The 23481-nt window shown below is 36.5% G+C and overlaps 2 protein-coding genes across 2 annotated transcripts; one reads left to right on the top strand and one right to left on the bottom strand.

Moving 5' to 3' along the window:
- Positions 1-5382: 5382 nt before the first annotated feature.
- Positions 5383-9516, bottom strand: LOC109013213 (vesicle transport protein SFT2B). The gene is made up of 6 exons (XM_018995223.2): positions 9339-9516; positions 9191-9244; positions 6342-6415; positions 6064-6181; positions 5875-5933; positions 5383-5634 (listed from the first exon to the last, which is right to left on the bottom strand). The coding sequence occupies exons 1-6, from the start codon at positions 9438-9440 to the stop codon at positions 5556-5558; spliced, it is 486 nt and encodes a 161-aa protein (XP_018850768.1). The 5' UTR covers positions 9441-9516; the 3' UTR covers positions 5383-5555.
- A 301-nt stretch (positions 9517-9817) lies between these two features.
- Positions 9818-23438, top strand: LOC109013211 (splicing factor SF3a60 homolog). The gene is made up of 12 exons (XM_018995222.2): positions 9818-10134; positions 12242-12355; positions 12880-12984; positions 13413-13558; positions 14205-14301; positions 15167-15331; positions 15931-16002; positions 16675-16833; positions 17023-17100; positions 21828-21956; positions 22639-22785; positions 23076-23438. Exons 1-12 carry the CDS (start codon positions 9961-9963, stop codon positions 23220-23222), a joined length of 1533 nt encoding a protein of 510 aa, XP_018850767.1. The 5' UTR covers positions 9818-9960; the 3' UTR covers positions 23223-23438.
- Positions 23439-23481: the final 43 nt, after the last annotated feature.

The raw sequence follows: 23481 nt of genomic DNA, 5'->3' as shown, positions 1-23481 counted from the left end.
AAATAAGAGTGATCCATTATTGATTTGTATCCATATATACGACCTTTTAAACCTAGCTACAATATTGTTTATCACGAAGTTTGATATGGTTTTTTATTTATTGTTTTAAATTAAATAACTAAGTTAATTCTTTAAAATTTAAATTGATATTTATTTTTGGATTTGCTTATCTTAAAATAAAAATTAAATAATACATTCCTTTATACGTAGTTTGCATTTCATGACTCAAAGTAATTAGAGCAATATCAATTCCAATCACATTTACAAACTATTAATATTTTCACGTAAAAGTTGAGTAATTATTAGATGGTTCTGCAGTACGTATGTGTAATACTTAGGGGTGATATCTGCATGGTGCGGGGCGGGGGGTATCCTCCCCCGCATCCCGCCCCGCACCATGCGGGGTTTGGAGGTTTTCCCCTCGCCCCCGCCCCCGCCCCTGGGAGGCGGGGGCGGGGGAAAAAATTCAATCCGCCCCGCCCTCTGCCTTTTGACCACATTGTGTTTAAAAAAAATTATTTTGGTTTAAAAATATTTTTTTAGATCCAAATTGTAATATAATTTAAATAATAAATTAAGATTTATAAATATAAAAAAAACTTAAACTCATTAGAGTTATATTTTGGATTGATTTGGCCTCCTAGGCCAACCTTTATATAGGAGGTCAAGGCAATACAATAGTCATCTTTAAGCAATGTGGGACTTAGGAGGTCAAAGCAATCCAATGACTTGAATATAATTTTAAGTCTTTAATAAATTGTATATATCTATATACAATATATTTATATATATAAATAAATAAAAATTTTATATGTGGGGCGGGGCCCCGTTGGGGTCATCTCACCCCTGTTAGGCCCTCTCTATGCAGGGCGGGGGACCCCGCCCCCGCATGGGTGGAGCGGGGTAGCCCGCCAACCCATACGAAGGCGGGGCAGGGCAGCGGGGCGGGGCCCCGCTGCCCACCCCTAGTAATACTCCCGTCATATCATAGAATGAGATAGTATTATAATTTAATGTTTATATGAGCAATTTTAATAATATGGTATCATTTAAAAAGATAAGAGTATCATTACTTTTATAATATTTTTCATCAAAGTTTCGTTCCTATTGTTTGAATGATGTATGTCAATTCACAATCGGGCATACATTACATTAACTCGTTGAAAAAAATATACTTTTCATTGTGTAAATATGTGTGTTTAAATAAAATGATAAAAATAATAAATCAAATATTAATATGTGGTATGAGAATGATAAGTAGTATTTCTCATTATAATAAATGTTATTGAACTCATATCGTATATCTATCTTTTTTGCTTAAAATTCTTAGATTAAAATTTAGAAATTTATTTATCAGGGAATCAGAACAGAGTTCATTAAAGGATAGTAATTCCATAATTAGAATTGTATTAGGAAGGTCCTTTAATCTTTAGAAAGGCAGGTCAAATATAGTGGTGAATAATTTCGTCGCAGATGCATGTTTTACACATGTTCTCGAGCTTTCACGGCAATCCACAGTAATAAAAGAGCACTGTTACACACATAGAGGGTGTAGCACGAGAAGGTCCCAATAAGAGTAAATTTTTTTTTATATCCTTAAATATTGTTTAAAAAAAAATATTATTAAAAAATATTTTTTTAATTATTAAAAAAAATTTATCGAGATCCAATCGACTCAACTGTCGGTGGGAGCAGTAACATTTTTAGTAATAAAATGTTGTGTTTTCTTTAATTTCCAAGTTTGTCATTTAAAAAAAAAAAAAAAATTAGGCAGAGTGACGTGTATGATTGCATCAAAGAAAAAGTAGAAAACACAATATGGACTATGAACATTGAACGCAAAAGAAATCCTGAAAGACGATAAAGAGAGTAGGCGGCGGCAAAAAGGCCTGCCCACACCTCCCGTGACGCTTCAATAGATCGGATATAATGCTTTTTAATTCAAGAAATAATTATTGTAATCGTGAGTGAGTCTAAAAGTGTGGTGTAGTCATTTTAAAAAAAAAATAAATATAAAATTAATATAAAAAAAAATTAATTTTTTAATAATAGATCTTATTATTTTTTAAAATGACTATACGACATTTGCGCATTTTATAATTATATATAGTATTTTTCTTTTAATTCCCACTCTCTCTCAATTTTTACATTATTTTCATGTCCTTAATAAATAAATAAATTTCTGATTGAAATTTTTGTCAAAAAAAAAAAAAAAAAATCTTCTGATTGAAATTAGTGTGTTATCTTCGATACGAAACAACAAGTATATCGGCAATATTGTTTATATATAAATTTATAGATATTATTCCTAACTCTCCAACTATTTTTTTTTTTTTGTATTTTGTATTTTGTCTTTATATTTTTGGATAAGATGGAAGATTAGATTTGAAATCGCCGCCCGCTCAACTTTCAAACACTTTTCCTCCGCCAATACTCTTTATTTTAAACTTATCTATTTGGCACGTGAGTAACATACGTCCTCATAGACACTTGGACCTGATCATGTCTCTACCAAGATAGTGAGAATGGAGATCTTGAATAGTTGCTACCGCTCAAGCATCTCGTGGCCATAGCATATTTCTCTTAATTAGGCATTAATTGGCAATGCTAACAATGGAATGTTCAAACCCAAAACAAAATCCCAAAAAACTCTCCCCATCTTCTTAGCCGTTTGAATGTCGAGTTGAATCAAAATAAATTAAATTTTTTATAAATAGTAATGAGTTGAGATGATAGAATGAATTTTAAGAAATCCAGTTAAGATAATTTTAGATATGTTTAAATATAAAGATAAATTTATATATATTTATATAAAATTAAAAAAGATTATAAGTATCACGTATAAAAAAATTTTAAATTGAGATAAGTTTAATAATTTAAGAATTGAATATTTAAATATTAAAATTAATTTAAAATTAGGCTGAACTCTCAGTTCGACCAAATTACCTTAATCCATATGTTAGTTTTTATTTTTGAGTTATTTTACATGGATGTTAGAAACTTAGATTCTCAGCCCCTCCTTTTGATCTCGGGGAACACAAAAAGTCTGATACAGACGTTTGATGGCTCCACATATTTTATTAGTGTCCAAACACAACTCCATTGCTTTTTGTAAAAGTCAAGGACACTCACAAAGAGTAGGGACTTCTCCGTTAGGTAGAAAAGCTTTGCCTACCATCTTCTCCTTTCTAGCTAGGAACCAAATCTGAGAGAATCACCTTTGCAATCTATAGCATTTTTGTTTTGGGTGCAAACGAAGCTTCCTTGCTTGGCAATTTCTTTATACACACTTCACTGAAAATTGACAATCTTCTAACTTCGTTGACTCTAAAAGTAACACACATGTTTAAAAAAAGTAATCATATTCTAAAGAAGTTCCTATTGATTTAGCATTGAGAGTGCTGTTGAAAATGTGTGTTTGTTGTTGACTGATGGCTAATCAAGAGGTAGCTAGCTCTAGCCTCTAGTGGGTAGCTGAAAAGTAGTGAATAAGGTGATTACAGATGCCTACCAGTTTCATTTGATTATTAATTTCGATTAACAAAGATTAAGGTACTAATCAATGGGGGAATGAAATTATTTCCACCAACCCAATAAGCATAGTTTTTTAATATTTTGATTAGTCAAAGACCTGATGCATTACATTCATTGATTCTGTATGTCTACATGAACACAAAATAAATAAAGAAATCTTGGAAAAGGAGTGTGTTGGAGTTTTTTGTGATGCCTGTATGCTATTGTGGAGTTGGATTTTCCCAGCACCAACCATGCCTTTACAGTATTTTATTTTTGTTTTGACAGAAAGTGGGGTTTTTTTTAGCTCTAGCCACTGATTAAAAGGCTTTTGCCGATGGCGCACTTCAAATTGAACTTTGCAATCTTATTGCATTTCGGGTTGAACTTTTGCACTGTGTAGAAGTACATTTAATGTTTATTTCTTAAACAGAACTGGTACATACACAAAGAGATTATACAAAAATAAATTTACAAACTGATGTGGTGTAATGAGACCAGTTAGATCTACTTTACAATAAAAATAATTTTATAATCTGACATACCACATCAAATTACATCAGTTTGTGAGTTTATTTTTGTGTAATTACTTTATGTCTAAAGTATTTTACACTTCTTAATGGCTTATCACCATGCATGTGATTCATGAATCGTTAAAATGCCACCTTTTTTAGAAGTAAAGACTCCTCACTTGGACAAAAGGAGTCATTATGCTCAGCTTTACAGGAAGGGCTAATTTCACCTTCATCTCTCTCTCTCTCTCTGAGTAAAATTAACTCAAGCATTCTCAAAGTCAAGACTCGAAATGGGAAAGATGTTGCAGATTGCAAACGTAGTAATAAAATGGATTCAAGGATGTAATTATCATCTTTTGCTTTGTTCTTTTGGGGTAATAAATGATGTCACCATGTGCATGTGCGACAGAGATCGAGACATTGGCGGGATATGTCACAATGAGTACGATAAGTAGATGGAAGTATTTATGAAGTTTCATCGACTTGCTACTCAAGTTTTGGTAGCTAAAAACCGCATTGTTGTGAGGTGGATGGCAAATGTTAAGGTAGTTGAGTATGCATTTCACATGCCTATACTGGTGTTAAAGTTTAAACCATCACACATCATTGGGTGGTTGTTGGAAAAAAGGGCAAAAAAAGATGCCTTGTCATTTTCATTGGCTAATCAGCAACTCTCTCTCCTGCTTCTTCGGCGATAGTTTGAAAGCTGTGTTTCAATTGGAGATGTTAATGTTTCGTGTTTAACCGAAGAAACAGGGCCTAGCTTTAAAGTATGAAAGATTGTGGATCTGAAAGTTGGGGCTAGTTGGGTTGGAAAATGATAAGATAAACTCGATCCACTTTGGGCGCTCCTCTACTCTAATTGGGCTACAGAAAGGATAAGTCTAGCCTCCAACTATTTTGATCCACAAGCTTATTGCTGAGAAACATGGGTTCGCTTAATGATGATCCTTGTTATGGGAATTAACAATCTCACAACTCTCTACCCAACTCTATGCCATCTCTTTCACTAAGACTGCATTTCGACGTTAAAAATATCTCAAATCATCTAAAAATAGTAATAAAATAGTTTATAAATAGTAATAAAATAATAGTACTTATAAAAAAATGAAATAATAGTAAATAATTTGTGAATAATAGTAAACTGTTGGTGAATAGTAATGAAGTAGTCTGAGATAGTCTAAGCTCCAAAATACAGCCTTAGGCCCTTAAGTTGATGGATAGAGGTGCACAGGAACATTGTGCTCAATGGGCCTCTGGTCTAGGATTTGGTATACAGTTTCTTGAAAAGAAAACTATTAACCAAGTAAAAGAAATGCAAAAGGATAACTCAATAGACTTTGAGCCAAAAGAGTGAAGCCAAACAAATGACATAATCGATAATGAGAATAAGTAGCCAAGAAATATACAATTGTGACAAACATAAAACCTGTTGTCCCAACTCAAACACTAAAAACAAGAAAACAATTAAAAGCCGCAGCCGAAAAATTTCAACCCTCAAAGAGTCATTTGTTAAGATGGAAGCTCCTAAAGTTCAGTGTCCCACAAACGCACCATCAGTCCAGAAACCATTCTCCGAGCAAAAGGGATATAACTCAAACTGTACCTGAAACAGCTCATCACTAATATATCAAGTGGTGACATAAACCATTATAAATGCATAACTAGGTCTTTTCAAAGTTAGAATTAGAGAAGCTAGATGAAGATCTTGCCATTGGTAGTTGGTAGAACACCATGTAAAATATAAACACAAATTGATAAGGTTGAGAGGAAGTGTCTGATCTCCCTCTCCTAGGCCAGAAAATTTAGGCGGGAGAGGGTTGATTTTGACGAAAGGCAAACTCACCATATAAGGGCGCAGAACTCACATATTATTGCAAGTATTGTTAAAATCTTGTTATGGATCTGCAAGATGAAAATAGCCAGGAACAGGAACAGTGACTATCATAACATAATAAATCGAACAAGAAAATGAAGCTAATGGCAAAGGTTTTTTCATGCTTGAGAGCAATAACAATCAAGATAGAAAACTTACCCAAAGAGCACAAATGAGAGCAATAACAACACATCCAAGGTAAATGGAAGTTGCATAGACACGAACAGAATCAAACATCATTCCGATCTGTTGCCTAGGTCCAATGAGGAAGGCTGTGCTGCCAAACAGGACCACAAGTTTAGAACTTGAAAAATCCCTCAAGAATGAAAAAGGAAAAGAAATTCAGTTTAATTGAATCAGATACAACTTTGGAATAGAAACTACTAAACTACATATATGTTTATCTCATTGCTCGGCTCCATTACCAGTTAACCTACCTTCCAACTGCCAACACATTGCCAAACGTAAACAGTGCTGCAAACTTGATGGGTTTGGCAAAAACAATCAATGACTGCAAAAGAAGGAGAAGAATTAAACAAATGCTGTGAGGGCTCTTACAGTATCAATTTTAGGTTGTCTTTCAGTAACTGGGCTATAAATTTTTCTGTCTGCATCCATAAAATCAAAAATTAAGTTTCTAGAACAAATTGTGAAATTTCCCAAAATCATGTTTGATACGTTTTGCCTTAAAGTGAACTTAATATTTCTTTTTATTAAAGAAAAGCATTAAAGGGATACTCCCTGTCTTCCATGAAGTTTTTTGGTAACTACAGTACTGTTTTTACTTAATGAGAGTATATTTTTTGATCGGTAAAGATCATTAATTATAAATATTCACTACCACAAAGAGAGGGCACAATGGTAAACAAAAAACAACCACAAAAATGGGGTGGGGTAAAGAAAGTATAGATCAAAGTGACCCAGATGCAGAAAAATCAAGGACGAGTCTATAGAAGGTCTAGGACACTTGGGAGTGTTCTACAGCCAATCTGAGCTTTGTTGTGGACAGTCCACATAAGTATATAGCTGTCATGGGTGGTGCAACAATCAATGGCCTTCTCAGGCATGGAGGGAAGTTCTCAATCTTCATAGGGCAGGTTTGGTGGTGCTTTCCTATCACTTCCAGTAAGAAGCTTACAGCCCATGTCACAACCATCATCAACCTATCACCCATGATTCTGAAATAAGCCCACCAAGTGTTAAGGTGTTAAGCGGGGCACAAGGTTTTCTAATGGCATTCTATCTAAAGGATATGAAAAAACAACTGCGGTCAAATTTGGTCCATAGTTTTAGAACTCTTATGCCAATTTGATTTCCCCTCATGGCATTGGGTACACTGACACTGTCTCTCATAGAGACAACATCAGGGCAGAAGGGATCTAGGACCACCTAAAAATCACAATGTGACAACTTTTTTTCTTTTGATAAGTACAATGTGACAACCGTGCGGAAGTAATTTAGTTGATTGCCAATAACAAAGGAATGCAACAATATGGCTAGTCCTCTAGAGAAGATAAAATCAACCTACAACTCAAATTTCTAACTTCCAGACTTGGACATGGGTTTTCTAAGCACAAACATCAGAGATTGGTGCCATATATTTTGAGAGAGAGAGAGAGAGAGAGAGAGATGCCAATTGAGCTACAGGAAAATTCTTAGTAAAACTGATATTAGATAACCAACCATTCTTAGAATATTTTTTTGATCGACAAACAAAATTTTTATCGATCATGAAATAACCATTATTAGAATATTATGTTAGAATATTATCATACTTAGAAGATATTCATAATATTCTACTTATAAAAAAAAAAGATATTCATAATATTCTAGTATGTATGGTAATATGACTTATTCTTTACCATATTTAGTTTATTGTGTAAATCAATTAGTATAAATGATTTATTGTATTTCCATTATTTCTCTAGTCTCATTCATCTATAAATAGGGACAAATGTTATGTATTCAATAACAATTGACATTAAAGAATAGCAAAGATGTATCCTCTAAAGTCTTTCCTCTCCTCTCCTCTCCTCTCCATCTCCATTTTCTATTATATTATATTTTCTACATGGCATCAGAGCATACACGATCTTGGTATCTCTCATAGAATCGTTTGTGTCCGTGCTTCATCGTTTTGTTAGCAGGCATGTTCCTTTACTTTGCTATTTATATAGCACACCACGTCCAGTTTAACAATCTTTTAGCACTTGACAGGTGCAGTTATTTACACGCCAGTTACGTCCATTTTGCAATATGGTTTTTCTCATATCAGACCACCAATCGATTGTACGAGTTGTCATTGACATTTTGGCATGGGAGCCACCGATTTCCTAGTGTCTCTTGCAGCATTTTTCTGTTCGTGATAAGTCTCATATCAATGTGTTATTTGGTGTTCTTTTCCATTCGCCACACGTTCTCCAGAGGCTTCCTACGTATTCAACGGATCGCCGTTTGTGATAAGTCCCATATTCAACGAGTTATTTGGTGTTCTTTTCCATTTACCACACGTTCTCTAGAGGCTTCCTACGCACTTAGCGGATCTCCATTTGTGATAAGTCTCATATTCAACATATTTTTTGGTGTTCTTTTCGTTCACCACATTTCCTCCAGAGGCTTCCTACACACTTAATGAATCGCCATTCGAGATAAGTCTTATATTCAATGTGTTATTTGGTGTTCTTTTCCGTTCACCACACGTTTTCCAGAGACTTCCTATGCACTTAACAGATTGTCGTTCGTTATAAGTCTCATATAAGTACCGAGTACAGGATCTAAGTACTGATTTTGCCATCCTCAAAAATTTGCATACAAGTAGAGAATGTTTAACACTGACCACTAAAAGAGGTCCATAAGCAAACTCGACACCAGTATAGGTACCTCGTCATGGAGACTAATTAACTAACATGACATCTCCTAATAACCTAAGATCACTGCGACTATTGCTTTATAAACAAGAAAACTCAGCAAAACCTCAATCCCAAATCCCAACTACTATTTTAATTTTTTTTTTTTATAAGTATATTAATTAAAGAATAGGCAAAGCCATGTTCAGTACAAACCCAAATCCCAACTACTTAAGGCTCTGCTATGCTACGTAAATCCCTTTTCCGCCGTTCGGTCCTGTATAAAGCCTCATACGTCTCAAAACACTAATCCAACACACAAGCTTACATTCCAATGCTTATTAATCATAGCTGGAATCACGAGAAATCCAACTAGCCATGAAAATTCAAGACACCAATGCAGGAAAATAATAAAAGGAAAGGTGAGTGAATGCTCATACCAGGATCATACAAACCAAACCAGCGACCAAAGAGGCAGCAAACCCATAAACTCTCTGTATAATCAAAACCGAAAAGCAGCATAATTTCAGAAAATCTAAACACGAGCACAAATGTTTGACCTTGAAACCTAGGTGATTCACGCAGTACCTGCATGGGAGAGAGAGAACAAAAGCCGTCTGATTCGTCATCCAAGAATCCATCTCCTCGTTCTTCATTGCCTTCTAACATAGATTCGTTGAGCTTCCACATTGGCGAAAAATCAAGTTCTCTACCTCTTCAATGGCTTGCCTTCGAAGGGGACGCTAAAAAGAGAGAGTAAACAGAAGCCGAGTGCAATGGAATATGGATACCGGAAGGGGAACATATAGCTGCTCCGCATATGGACTACGGACTATACTTTTGCATTGTGTAAGCCAATATCTGACCGACACATCGACAATAAATTATCACGTGATTTGCACGTGAATATTTCTGCAACCAATTAGTTTATGTGGCAATCGCCTATTCGGTGATTCTTCTGTGGATGCCACTGCGAGATCCGTACGATCAGACAAGGTAAAAATCTTGTAACAGTTCCCGTTTTCATAGTGACCACCGTTAGAAAGGAAAAAGAAGCTATACCAAAATCCAAGCTGAGAACGCCGTTTCATTTGACGCTATCAGGTTCAGTGCTAATCTCAGGTTTTACTTCCTTCTTTTCCTTCCCAAGGACCAGAGAGACGCACACAAAAACCCTAGGGACGTGGGCGAGAGAGAGAAGAAGAAGAAAATGTCGTCGACGTTGCTGGAGGTGACGAGGGCAGCACATGAGGACGTGGAGCGGCTGGAGAGGCTGATAGTGAAGGACCTCCAGAATGAGCCGGCTACTAGCAAGGACCGCCTCTTTCAGAGCCACCGCGTCCGCAACATGATCGACACTATCATTTCCACCACTGAAAAACTCGTATACTCTTCTTCTTGTCTCTTCAACTTCATCTCCAATTTCTTACGTTCTTTCTTTTTTCTTGCTGAGAAATCGAGCAATAAAAAAGGAAATAGAGAATATTCCTCGAATCCTGCTTTCTATATATATGAATGGTTGCTATATTTTTTTCTGTTCCAATCCACATGAAACATGACGCACAGTTAGGTTAGCATTTTGAAAACAAACCTTTCTGTAATTTTGTGAAGTGTTTGGGTGCTTGGAAAATAGGGGGAAAATATTGGAAATTTGAATTTTGTGTTGCGTCGTTATCCCTAGGAAAGGTTTCTTTGGGCACGCAGACGTTTGCGCTTCCGAGGGGTAGTCTAGATGACACTTCCTTGAAGTTCTCGTACAGTTTTGGAAGATAATTTAATTTGATTTTGTTTTCTAAATGAGCATGATTATACCTTCGGAAATCTAACAGATATTGATTGATTATTGTCAGTACTAAATATGACTGACTCAAAATATTGATACTGTTTGGTGGCATAGAATTTTTTTTTTTTTAATCGGTAAACAAAATTTTATTGATCATAAGAATATGCAAGAGCCCAAGTATACGGGACATATACAAGAAGAGCAATACCTAAGCGTGCTAGTTAGTGATACAAGGAATTCATGACAAGTCCCGCCATGAAAATTAATTACAATCGACCAATATTTGAATCTTGCATAATGGTCATTTCTTGTGTTGCTCGAGAATTTGTTAATCCATTTTTGGTTTTTAAATACTTGGAGAAATCATTTTTTTTATCGATAAACAAAAATTTTATTGATCATGAAGTAGATAAAAGTTTGAGTATACGGAACATATACAAGAGTGTCACCTATGCGTGCTAGTTTAGCGATACAAGTAAATCATGAAAATAAATGCCATTAAAATCAATTACAATTGACCAATGAAGTAAAGCATTGAAAAATAGACTCATCCATTGACCGCGCTCAATTTTCAAAGCTTCTTGCATTCCTCTCCCTCAAATACACCACCATAGACATATTGGGACCATCTTCCACTGTGATACCCCTCATATGATAAGGATAAGGGTAGATGTTGTATTGGATCCCACATTGCTTGGGAGTGAGAAGTTCTTGATCTTTATAATGTTCCAATGAGGCTCCAATTGTATCATTGACTGGTCTTTTTGGAGTATAGGTTATGTGGTTTGGGTCTTCCATTGGGGTGTTACATCCACACTGTTGCAATCTTGGAGAAATCTGATGAGGAAGAATAGTTGTTTTTTGTTTGTGGTTGGCAGTTTTTTTGAAAAATAAAATGATTTGGCATTAGGTGTTTGTGTACTTTACGACATTTTTTTTTATTTTTTATTTTTATGTTGAGGAACCTCTCCAAGGCCCATTTGGACCCACCCCTGCAGAGTAAACCCCGGTCCTGTGCACTGCACCTTCGAAAGTTTCCCTACACGGAACTGGTTAAATCGCTGACTTTTCACCAGGAGATGTGGCCCCAAAGAATTGTTTGCACCCATAAGGTGTTGAACCTTGGACCTCGAAGGGAGTGATACCCCAAGACCAAGGCCTTCACCACTTGGGCCAACCCCTTGGGGTTGTTTTTGTGGTTGTTTGTAGCATTGAAGATATTTGTGTACCTTGAAGGTGTTTGTGTACTTTATGACATTTTCTTTGTGGTTGTTTGTAGCATTTATTAACTAACCTATATAAAAAGCCATTGATTAACTAACCTATATAAAAAAGCCATTGATTAACTAACCTCATAATTGTTGTAGATTATATCTTGGTGTTTCTCTTGCGTACATGATTTGGTATGCTCTCTCTAGGTCTCTATGGTTCGAGCCCTCTCGGGTGCAAACAATTTCTAGGGGTCATTGGACTGGGGGAACTTCCCCTTGAATTACCCAATGTACTTGTGGGAAACTCCTTGCCCCTCGTCTGTCCACCCCCAAGACTTTGTTTTCGGACACCCGGTGTCAATCAAAAAATGAAATAATATCTTCGATTACCTATAAAAAAAAAAATCATTGTTGCAAATAGTTTGTTATGCTTTGATTATATGTCTCTTCTCTCATAAGTATTAAGGTTATTTTGCTGTTTTTATTGTAATTTTCAGGTAGAGATTTATGATGATAACGATAATGCCAGGAAGGATGAGATTGCGGCTCTTGGAGGCCAAACTGCAACTGGAACGAATGTGTTTAGTGCATTTTATGATAGATTGAAAGAGGTAACTACAGAACCAATTATTTTTGCTGATCAAAAGTCTCCATTGTCTCAAAATTTTATTCAGATCACAGCCATCCTTGTATTCTACATCTCTAAGTTCTAGTGATATGTAACTAGAAGCATAAAGGCACTGTACTTTTTCATTGAGCATTCTGATGTTGTGCTGGAGTTTTTCTCTTTGAAGCATTAGAAACATTATGAAATTTATATTTGAAGTGGATATTTTATCTCTAGATATGGTTTCGATAATTTATTCTTCATTTTATATCTATGTATTTGCAAGGAGAAGGTTTAACTTTGGTCCTGCGTCTGTTTTCTTAACATATATGCAAGCATCCTAAAAAAAAAAGAACATCTATGTAAGTTAACATGCATGAGAAAACTTGAAAGGATCATAGAACATGTGTATTAGAAGAAATGTAATATCTGTATGTTTGTTGCGCATTGGTCTTGAAACTGTGTTCTTAGAATTGACTTGTTGGACTGCTTATACATTGAAATTTTTAACGTTTATCATCTATACAGATTCGTGAATACCATAGAAGGCATCCAGCTGCTCGTGTTGTTGATGCTACTGAGGAGTATGAGGCACTACTTAAAGAAGAACCTATCATCGAGTTTAGTGGAGAGGTCCCTGTCTATCTTTGTTTCTTTCTCTGCACAGCATATTTAACCAAAAGTTTAATTTCAGGTCAAACATTTTATTGCCCTCACTGTTGAATATAACTATAAAATTCTTGGAGGTAAGCACAGAAGTGTAAGAGCATTTCTTAACGGTAACCATCATGGTTATTGTAATCAATGCTCTTACACTTCTGTTTTTGCCTTCTAGAATTTTATAGTTCAATTTAAACATGAGACCAAAGTGAAATGAAAGATTTTTTCTTCTTGTGATCAATAAAATCTTATTTACCAATAAAAAAAGGATTTTTTGATACTAGAGATTATCTGTGAAAATCAAAACAGTTTGTGGCGTTTGTGTAAATGGTATGTTGATTTAGTATAGTTTACAGCCTTTCAATCATCTTTTTTATAATAACTCAAGTTTTTAATTTCAGGAAGCTCTTGGGCGATACCTAGACATGCATGAATTATTTAACCTGTACATTAATTCTAAATTTGGGGAGCCTTCTACCGAGTACTCTGCTTACCTTGATATTTTTTCACAACCGCATAAGATTTCTCGCAAACTAAAGTTAACAAGGTATAATACTTTCTGACTATATCTACATTTATATAATGGTTTGCTCCCCCCCCCCCCCAAAAAAAAAAAAAAAAAAAAAAGAAAGAAAAGAAAGACAAATCTGGTTTGGGGTGTTTACATGTTTGGACCTCAAGTTCAGTGAGGATCAAATCATAGAAGACTGAATGGTAAAAATGGATGGCCTAGAGAGAGAGAGGGGGAGCCAAGTGAGATCAGAAGCAAGACGAGGTATCTGATCAAGGATCTCTTTTGGCAGTTTAGCATTACACATTGTGAGGTACAGAGAGAAATGAAGGGAAAAACAGGGAGACATGGTAGGATCCAATTAGACATGGCGGGACTTGGGTGCAACTTTTTATTTTTCTTATAAAAAAAAAACTTGGGTGCGGCTTTATGAGGGTGGTTTCAACAGTTATGGACAAGAATGCTCACACTTAATATGACAAAAGTAATATTTGGGTCAATAAAAGTGGAAAAGTTAATTATCAAATAAAAGTGGAAAAGTTGCTCGACTTGAAGGTGGGAATGATAGGAGATCCCTTTATATAAATATGTGTGTGTGTATATGTATATTTGTTTGTTGAAAATGATTGTCTGTGTAATGTTGTGTGCTTTGAGAATCTGTTCGAAATGTTATTTTCTGCAGGCAATACAGGGAATATATGGAGAATCTATTGGAATACCTTGTATATTTTTTTCAGCGGACAGAGCCCTTGCAAGATCTTGATAGAATATTCTTGAAGGTACTCACCCACTTATGATCTTTTTCGTTGAATATTACTTTAAGGGTTTAATTTAGGCACTGAGTACTAAATTTACGATCTATAATGCATGCAATAATACTATGGTAGAATTTTGCATTAAAATAATTCATCACTGTCTGTGGTCCTTAGACTAAGTGGCATTGCCTGGCTCTATAAACAAAAGGTGGACGGTGAGTTCATGGGTTTAATCCCATTTGGGTGTGAGTTCTATTTTCCCATAAAAAAAGCTTTAGTGATACAATTTTAAAGCTGTGGCAATTGAAGGTTGGAAGGCCTGTCATAATTGGATCTATTATAAATTGATAACGTGGTAGGATTTGAAAGTGCTATGAAAAGGTGTTGGAAGGAATTTAAATTCCAAAAGCCAATTTATCATAGTTCGCACTTGTTTTTCTAACTTCATATCTTGAGTTCTATTTTATATTCATGTATACAAGGATTTTTTTTTGTGAGAAATGCTTGGTCTACAAAAGAATTTTACAAAAGTAAGTTTACAAATTGTTGTGGCTTGACATGGTATATCAAATTATATAACTCTTTTATTGTAAAGTAGATCTGATGTATTACATTAAGCCACATCAGTTTGTAAACATACTTTTGTAAGATCTATTTGTAGGTCTAGCAGTTCTCTTCTTGTTATAAGTATTTTGTTTGAAACATGAAGGACGCAACCCTAACATACAATAAGTATACTAAAATATGCACCCATCTAGCAAGAAGAATGTGTGTGGAATGTGAACAAGGTTGCATCAGAACAGCCATGGACCCTTGTCTTTTAGATTTCAAAACCTTCTATACGTATTTTTGTTTTCAATAGGAAGTAATATATGATTGGTTGTGGTAGGTTGTGGCTGAATTTGAAGAGCAATGGGCGAATGGAAATATACAAGGATGGGAGAAAGAGGGTCAAGAAAATGGACATGTTCCTGCTCAGCATACTGTTATTGACCTTGATTATTACAGTACAGTTGAAGAGCTGATGGAATTCGGTCCAGAAAAGTTAAAAGAGGTAAGTGGCCTATTTTTATATCAGTATTTTCCACGACTTTTTCATTGCATAAATGCATCTTTTTTTCATTTATGAACCTTTAGTTGTAGAGACCTAATTCCTGAGCATATATTTAAGTTGCTTTGAAGATCCAAACTTTAGAATCTATCGTTGCTTTTCTTAATATTATCTATTTTCGTTTTCCTATGATGGACGATAAAATTTATCAATGCAAGGACCCTTGGCACTGTGGGATGGGGCAGTGCTAGGGAAGGGATTAATCATGATTGCATGGGAAATATACTGGGGACATAACTGAAAGAAAATGGAACAAAAAAAAAAAGAAAACTCCAAATTTCTGAGCATTAATAAATTTCAGACTATGAGGTAATGCTTATTTAGCTGGATTTAGGTAAGATTATATGTTCCTTGCTTTGAAATGTTTCCATCTAAGCTTTCTTCATTCTAACATGTTCCTATTTTCACCTCTTACTTATCAGAAAAAAAAAAAAAAAACATGTTTCTACTTGCATGTCCGTTTAGAAGTTCAAAATACATGTTTCCAGGCATTTGCTTTAGATTCATTTTCCTTAATTGACCACTGTGTTGTTGCCTGGCAGGCATTGGCTGCATTAGGGCTTAAGACTGGCGGTACCGTTCAGCAGCGTGCTGAAAGGCTTTTCCTTACAAAGGTAATTGTGAACCAGGTTTTTTACCTAGCAAAAGATATAAGGTGGTAAGTTTGTGGAAAAAAGTTATAAAATGTTAATATATGTACTGTCTGTGCTCTACTTGCTAAATTAGTTTTTCTGTTATCTGCTGTATTATTTAGTGAGTTTAATTTTAGTGATTACTAATTAATTTGCTGCTGGCTAGAGAGAAAACTCTCTTCAAATATTTTTCTTCGGATTATTGTTAATGGTAAACATGCTTTAAATTGGAATATGCAACAGTTGTGTGTTGGAACTGCTAGATATCCTGTAATTGTATGCTCTTTCTGATAGGGATGGTATTCAATGAATTTGGCTAGCAGAATAGGGTGAATGCTTGCTTATCCCATGGGTTGAGAGGCCGTGGAAGGTAATAGAATATTGTTCAATGTTCAAGTGTTAGGAGCTTCAATAAGTAATCATTATTCTGTAGCCTTCATATATGGTATATTCTTGACATGTTCTAAAGCCATCTTGACGCAAGCTCTTGTTTGGTTGGGTGTGGCATTAGTTCCTGAATTCCAGTTTCATATAATGTTCCGCTCACATACTTATAAAAAGAAGGTTCAGGTCACTTTCTTCTGAAGTTTGTATATCTATGCCAGGGATTTAATTTGAGTTTTTTTCCTCATTGCCCTTGTTCCTTTTGTGCAGCATACACCTCTCGAGAAGTTGGACAAGAAACATTTTGCCAAAGGTGCACGTGCATCACAACAAAACCAGGCTGCTGCAGTTCCAGAACAAGATGACAATGTAAAAGAAATAGCCCTATTGGAGACCAAGTTGAAAAAACTCTGTGACTTATTGGACGAGGTTAGCCTTTGTTCCGTAGTTTTAGCTTATTGTCTCGATCTGTAGTATGTATTTGATTCTCTTTTAGGATAGAGCATTGAGATATTGCTGCACTATTCAATATTTGCGAATGTTCTTGTATATATGTTAACCATTACAAATATACTCTTTTGGCAACTACATGTTTTAATTTTCTGTGACCTTTCACAGACAATTGCACGAACGAAAGACAATGTCGTGAAGAAGCAGGCTTTGACATATGAGGAAATTGAAGCAGAACGTGAGGAGGTGAGTATCTAGACCCTTATTATCAAGAGTTGAAGGTATAAGTTCGCATCTACTTATTATAGGACTTTGTTAAAACCTTTAAGGTGTTTGTTCTGTGGTATTTTGTATCAATAATTTGAAAGTTTAACTTGCTACAATTACGTTGAGCAAGTATTATCCGCCCATGATGGTGACATATTTGGGGTGCAGATGGGTAACCTCTCCATACCTTATACATTGTCAATTTTGTTTCATGTTTGAACCACCACAACATGGTCCTGAACCATCATGTATCCCTTAGATACAGCTTAATCTCTTAGTTTTTTTGTTCCTTTAGTTAAAAGTGCCTTTATATCAATGAAGACTCGTGAAGGTGCCCTACCCTGGTCCGAGCAAAAACTTTAAGTGGGATGTGAAATGCCTTAGGGTAAGGTGAAAACTTGAATTTCAAATTCATCACAATATGAGTTGGTTCCTCTTCAGCACATAGTTTGGCATTGAGCTGAACTGAACAAACACATGCTGCCCATCACTTTGGAAACGCTTAATATATAAGTTGTTTCTTTCTTGCTCACATTATGTATTTACTTATAAAAGTAAGTAAATACATAATATAAGTATATATAGGTAAATGTACTTATAAAAAAAAATGTATTGACTTATAAAAAAAAAGTTGTTTCTATTTCCCAAATCCACCCCCCACCCACCTAGTACCGGGTAAACATATAGGAGCTGTGATATATTTTCATGGGGGCGTTAAGGAAGGGAGTAGTGGAAGGGATAGACCGAAAGGGAGGGGCAAGTTAAGCTTTTTATGAAGCCCAAGATTTTATCTTGGAACATACGGGGACTCAGTGATAGTAATAAACGTCTTCGTATCAAAACCTTATTGAGGATGTGGAAGGGTGATGTGGTATGTCTACAAGAAACAAAGCTGAGTCTAATAGATAGAAATATTGTGCGTAGCTTATGGGGATGTTTGCATGTGGGTTGGTCTTATTTGGCCTCATTGGGAGCTTCAGGTGGTGTTTTATTAATGTGGGATAGAAGAGTGGTCGAGGTGATCGAGGAGTGTGTTGGCGAGTTCTCTATTTCGATTTTATTAAAAAATGTGTGTGATGGATGGGAATGGGCTTTTGTATGGTCCAAACAGGGACTGTGATAGGTGAAGGTTGTGGGAGGAACTAGCAGGTATATACTTATTACGAGATGTGCCGTGGTGTATGGGAGGTGATTTCAACATTACCCGTTTTCCTACGTTCAGGGCATCATCGGCATTCTAGGGCCATGGAGGAATTTTCTGAATTCATTTTTGATCTGGATCTTATGGACCTTCCCTTGGTGGAGGGTGAATACACATGGTCTAACGGCTGGGCTTGGTCGAAATTTGATAGATTCCTTGTCTTTCTGTCATGGGAAGCTCACTATCCAAAAGTAAGTCAAAAAAGATTAGCTCGAGTCAGTTCAGATCATTTTTCCATTCTCCTAGATTGTGGGGGCATTCATAGGGGCCGCCGGTACTTCAAGTTTGAGAACATGTGGCTAACAGCGAATGGGTTTGTAGACACAGTGCGTGCCTGGTGGGTATCGTTTCAGTTTAGTGGCACGCCAAGCTTCATTTTAGCAGCTAAGCTTAAGGCTCTAAAACACGATCTGAAAAAATGAAACTTGGAAGTTTTTGGTCACACAAACAATCAGAAGTCTTCTTTGTTGGAGGAATTGCAGGAGTTAGAGGGTAGAGAATTATTGGGAGATGCCTCGGAGGAGGTATTGGTGAGGAAGGGCACGGTGGTGGTAGAGTTGGAGAGTGTTTTATTGTTAGAGGAGATATCATGGCATCAAAAATCCAGGGTTCTTTGGTTGAAAGAAGGAGATAAATGTACAAAGTTCTTTCACAAAGTGGCTAATTCACATCGTCGAAACAATAATATTGAGTCGCTTCATTCTGGTACTCAGGTGTTATCCTCTCCTCCAAAATTAGAAAATCATATTGTACATTATCATGAGAATCTTCTCACCGAATCGGCAAATTGGAGGCCGAAGCTTGATGCTTTGTCTTTTGAAGCAATTGATCCGCAATATGTGAGTGTTATGGAGAGACCGTTTGATGAAGAAGAGATTTTCAAGGTTATCATTGGTATGGCTAAGGATAAAGCGTCAGGCCCGGATGGTTTCTCAATGGGTTTCTTCCAAACTTGTTGGGATGTTGTGAAAGGGGATGTTCTACAGGTGTTCAGTGAATTCCATACTTTTCAGAAGTTTGAAAAATCTCTTAATGCGACTTTTATTGCCCTCATCCCCAAGAAACACGGGGCTTCAATCATTGAGGATTTTCGTCCAATGAGTTTGGTTAGCAGTGTTTACAAGATTATTTCGAAAGTTCTTGCTAACCGGCTTAGTCCAGCGTTAGAAAATATTATATCCAAGCCACAAAATGCTTTTATTCGTGGGAGACATATTCTTGATTCGGTGCTCTTAGCAAATGAGAGCCTAGATGCTAGATTGCGGGAGGGAAGTCCAGGTATTCTATGCAAGCTGGATATGGAGAAGGCTTATGATCATGTGAATTGAGAATTTCTCTTGTACTTGCTTGAGAGGTGTGGCTTTGGAAATAGGTAGATTTCTTGGATGAGGCATTGTATTTCAACTGCCCGATTCTCAGTTTTAGTTAATGGCACTCCTTCTGGTTTTTCTGATAGCTCGAGGGGTTTGCGACAAGGAGATTCGTTATCTCCTCTTCTATTTGTCATCATTATGGAGGCATTGAGTAGGATGGTGCAGGCTACTGTCGATGGGGGGTTTTTTATCCGGTTTTAAGGTGGGAAATGGCTTTGGTGGCCCTTTTATCATCTCACATCTTCTTTTTGCAGATGACAGTGTGGTATTTTGCGAAGCGGATAGTAGTCAGGTCCAAACTCTAAGAGCATTGCTACTTTGCTTCGAAACAGTGTCAAGGCTTAAGATGAACCTTAGTAAATCTGAGATGGTACCGGTGGGTGAGGTTCATAATATACACAGTCTTGCATGTCTTTTGGATTGTAGGGTGTCCTCTTTTCCTATGAAATATTTGGACCTTTCGTTAGGAGCATCTTTCAAGAATAGAGCTATTTGGGATGGGGTGGTGGAGAAGATAGAGAAAAGGCTGGCGGGATGGAAAATGGTGTATTTATCAAAAGGGGGCGTCTTACTCTTATTAAGAGCACACTCACTAACCTACTCACATATTTCTTATCTCTTTTTCCTATGCCTGCAGGGGTGGCGAATAAGATTGAGAAAATATTTAGGGCATTCTTATGGGGAGACTTAGGAGAGGAGAAGAAATTCCACCTAGTTAGCTGCAAGACGGTATGTGCCCCAATTGTGAATGGTGGGTTGGGTGTTTGCAACTTAAGAACCTTTAATAAAGCACTATTAGGGAAATGGCTTTGGAGATATCATCAGGAGGGGGGAGCATTGTGGAAGGAAACTGTAGACGTGAGATATGGTGTTGAATGGGGCGGATGGTGTTCCAACGAAGTGAGGGGGGGTATGGAGTGGGGTTATGGAAGTATATAAGGAAGGGGTGGATATGTTTTAAAAATCATATTCGTTTTGAAGCTGATGAGCGTAACTGAATCCGTTTTTGGCAGGATGTGTGGTGTGGAGATCAGATTTTGGAAATGGTTTTTCAGGCTTTATATCGTATTGCAGCTAATAGGGAGGTTTCAGTGGCTGATGTGCGGTTTTTTTCTCATGGTTCGCATCAGTGGAATATTCTATTTAATAGGGATTTTCACGATTGGGAACTAGACATGGTTACTGAATTTTTCAGCCTATTACATTCCTCGGGAACTACTAGGGTTCAACATGATAGTTTGAAGTGGAGGTCTAAGGATCATAAGTTATATACTGTTAAGGTGTATTATAACCTTTTGATAACACAGGACCATACTCCATTCCCTTGGAAGAACATCTGGAGATCTCGTGTGCCTTCCAAAGTTGCTTTCTTTGTTTGGAACGCCACCCTTGGGAAGATCTTCACCACCGACAATTTGAGGAAGAGAGGATGTGTGGTGATGGATTGGTGCTACATGTGCAAAAAGAATGGAGAATTGGTGGATCATCTCTTACTACATTGTGAGGTAACATGGGTGTTGTGGGAAGAGATCTTTCGGAGGGTTGGTGTCACTTGGGTAATGCCTTTGAGGGTGGTGGATTTGATGGGCTGTTGGAGGAATTTGCAGGGCTGTCGTCAAGTGGCAGCAGTATGGAAGATGATTTCGTTGTGTATCATGTGGTGCACTTGGATAGAAAGGAATGCTTTCTGTTTTGAAGACAAGGAACATACAATGGTGGAGCTGAATTCTTTTTAAATACTTTATTGCTTTGGTTTTCTGCTATTGTTTTAGTTGGGGATAATATTCATGACTTCTTGTCTTTAGTTCATCGCTCTTAGAATGTATTTAGGTGTTTTGTGGTATACTTCCTGTGTACATGGCTTAGGCCTTTTTCATTAATAAAATTTATCTCTTACGTATCTCAACATTTGTACCTGCTTGTTGATTATGCATGTAGATTCAATTGTCTAATGCATGTGTTGAAAAGATGCCTGACCTTTTATAGTCCTGGCCCCTGTCCAAATTGTGTTTTCGCTAGATTTATACTTCATGCTTCTTTATGAAATTGCTTGGAATACTGTCATGACAATCTTCTAGTCTGTGTTGGTTCTCGCAATAAATAATTGTTCTGATTTTTTATTATCCATGCAGGAAGAAACACAAGCTGATACTGAAAGTGATGATGATGAGCAGCAGATTTATAATCCCCTCAAGTTGCCAATGGGTTGGGATGGGAAGCCAATACCATATTGGCTGTATAAGCTTCACGGTCTTGGTCAGGTAGTTTCCCCTTTTAATTGTAAGAGCCTTTGAGCTATATTTCCTCCTATATTAATTAACTCATTAAGAGTAATGATTTATACAAGTCCCAAATAGACAAGCCCCGTGCAGTCCCTTTGTAACAAAGTGAATCCCCCCATGAAAAAGTGTATAAAAACCTATTTTTTATTAGTAGGACCCACTTTTTTTACAAAGAGTCTGTGCGGGGCTTGTCTATTTGGGGTTTGTACCTAGCATTACTCATTAATTAAATTGTATGCACTGTAAATTTGTAGTTCCTGTTCTAATCATTCAGATGTATATCCTATCATCTGTATTTTCTCTTCAATTTTATCTTTAAATCAACTTGAAAACTCTTTATTTAACTTGGGTCAACTGCATGAAAAAAAAAGTGATATGGTGTATTGTTGATGGCAAACCATGAGGGCTGGAAAAATAAGAGATTACTACTACTGCCATGTGCTTTTTAACCAGCATCATGGTGGATAGGACGTCAAAAATGTGATACACCAGCTTATTGGGAAGCAGTTACTTCTTTCCATATTTTTTTTTTTTAATTTTTTGTGTGAGTGTGTTTTTTTGGGGGATGAGTTCTCTCGTCAGACGCTGGTGTCCCGTTATGGGCAGCATCTTTTACGGGGTTCTTTATGGCCCTCATGATTGCTTTTTTAATGCATCTCAGGAATTCAAGTGTGAGATATGTGGGAACTACAGTTACTGGGGCCGTAGGGCTTTTGAACGGCATTTCAAGGAATGGCGCCATCAACATGGGATGCGCTGCCTTGGTATTCCAAACACCAAGAACTTCAATGAGATCACATCAATTGAGGTATGCTTTTGCAAGCTCCTTTGTCCACTGGATCTTTCTCTGTATCGCTGATCATGAGTTGATCTACTCAACAAAGTCTCCGGCTGTTTTTCTCTCAAGCTGGCATCACATACTGTAAATGGATCGAGCTTTTTGATAGCCAATCTGTAGTGTCTTTCACTAGATCAAGAAACCGTGCTTGGCCGATGAGTGCATGCATATAGATGCATGTGCTATATATGTATTCTGTTTGGGTACTGATAATATTCTGTTTTTTTATTAACAATCATAACGTGTGTGTTATAATGCAGGAAGCAAAAGATCTGTGGAAGAAGATACAAGAACGGCAAGGAGTGAACAAGTGGCGCCCAGATCTTGAAGAAGAATATGAAGACAGAGAGGGCAATATCTACAACAAGAAGACATATGCTGATCTGCAGCGGCAGGGATTGATTTAAGGGGAAAAAAAAATCGCAGTTACTAATTAAAAAATGTCTGTACTAGGAAGTTTGGACTCTTACCTCGGGATTTTTCTGTGTTTTAAGCTTTCATGATGACCTCTTCACTTTGGTCATGATTTATTGGTACACCAAAGACACTTGTCGAAAAATCTGTACACGAGAGAGATCAACCCTTAATGCAATCAAAATCTGCCCTTATGTCTGTTTTCTGTATCCCCTACGTAGGTAATTTATAATTATTTTCTAATCCGAAAAA

The sequence above is a fragment of the Juglans regia genome, chromosome 13 (assembly GCF_001411555.2).
Source record: "Juglans regia cultivar Chandler chromosome 13, Walnut 2.0, whole genome shotgun sequence".
Taxonomy (NCBI): domain Eukaryota; kingdom Viridiplantae; phylum Streptophyta; class Magnoliopsida; order Fagales; family Juglandaceae; genus Juglans; species Juglans regia.
This window is presented reverse-complemented; position numbering and strand designations above follow the sequence as displayed.

Excerpts from the sequence above, each read along its gene's own strand:
- LOC109013213 (XM_018995223.2), bottom strand. The coding sequence starts at position 9,440 with ATGTGGAAGCTCAACGAATCTATGTTAGAAGGCAATGAAGAACGAGGA. Across the intron at positions 5,934-6,063 it reads CTCTCATTTGTGCTCTTTGG|ATCCATAACAAGATTTTAAC; the intron begins GTAAGTTTTCTA and ends TTCATCTTGCAG. Across the intron at positions 5,635-5,874 it reads GAGTTCTGCGCCCTTATATG|GTACAGTTTGAGTTATATCC; the intron begins GTGAGTTTGCCT and ends GAGCTGTTTCAG.
- LOC109013211 (XM_018995222.2), top strand. The coding sequence starts at position 9,961 with ATGTCGTCGACGTTGCTGGAGGTGACGAGGGCAGCACATGAGGACGTG. Across the intron at positions 15,332-15,930 it reads GTCCAGAAAAGTTAAAAGAG|GCATTGGCTGCATTAGGGCT; the intron begins GTAAGTGGCCTA and ends GTTGCCTGGCAG. Across the intron at positions 22,786-23,075 it reads ATGAGATCACATCAATTGAG|GAAGCAAAAGATCTGTGGAA; the intron begins GTATGCTTTTGC and ends GTTATAATGCAG.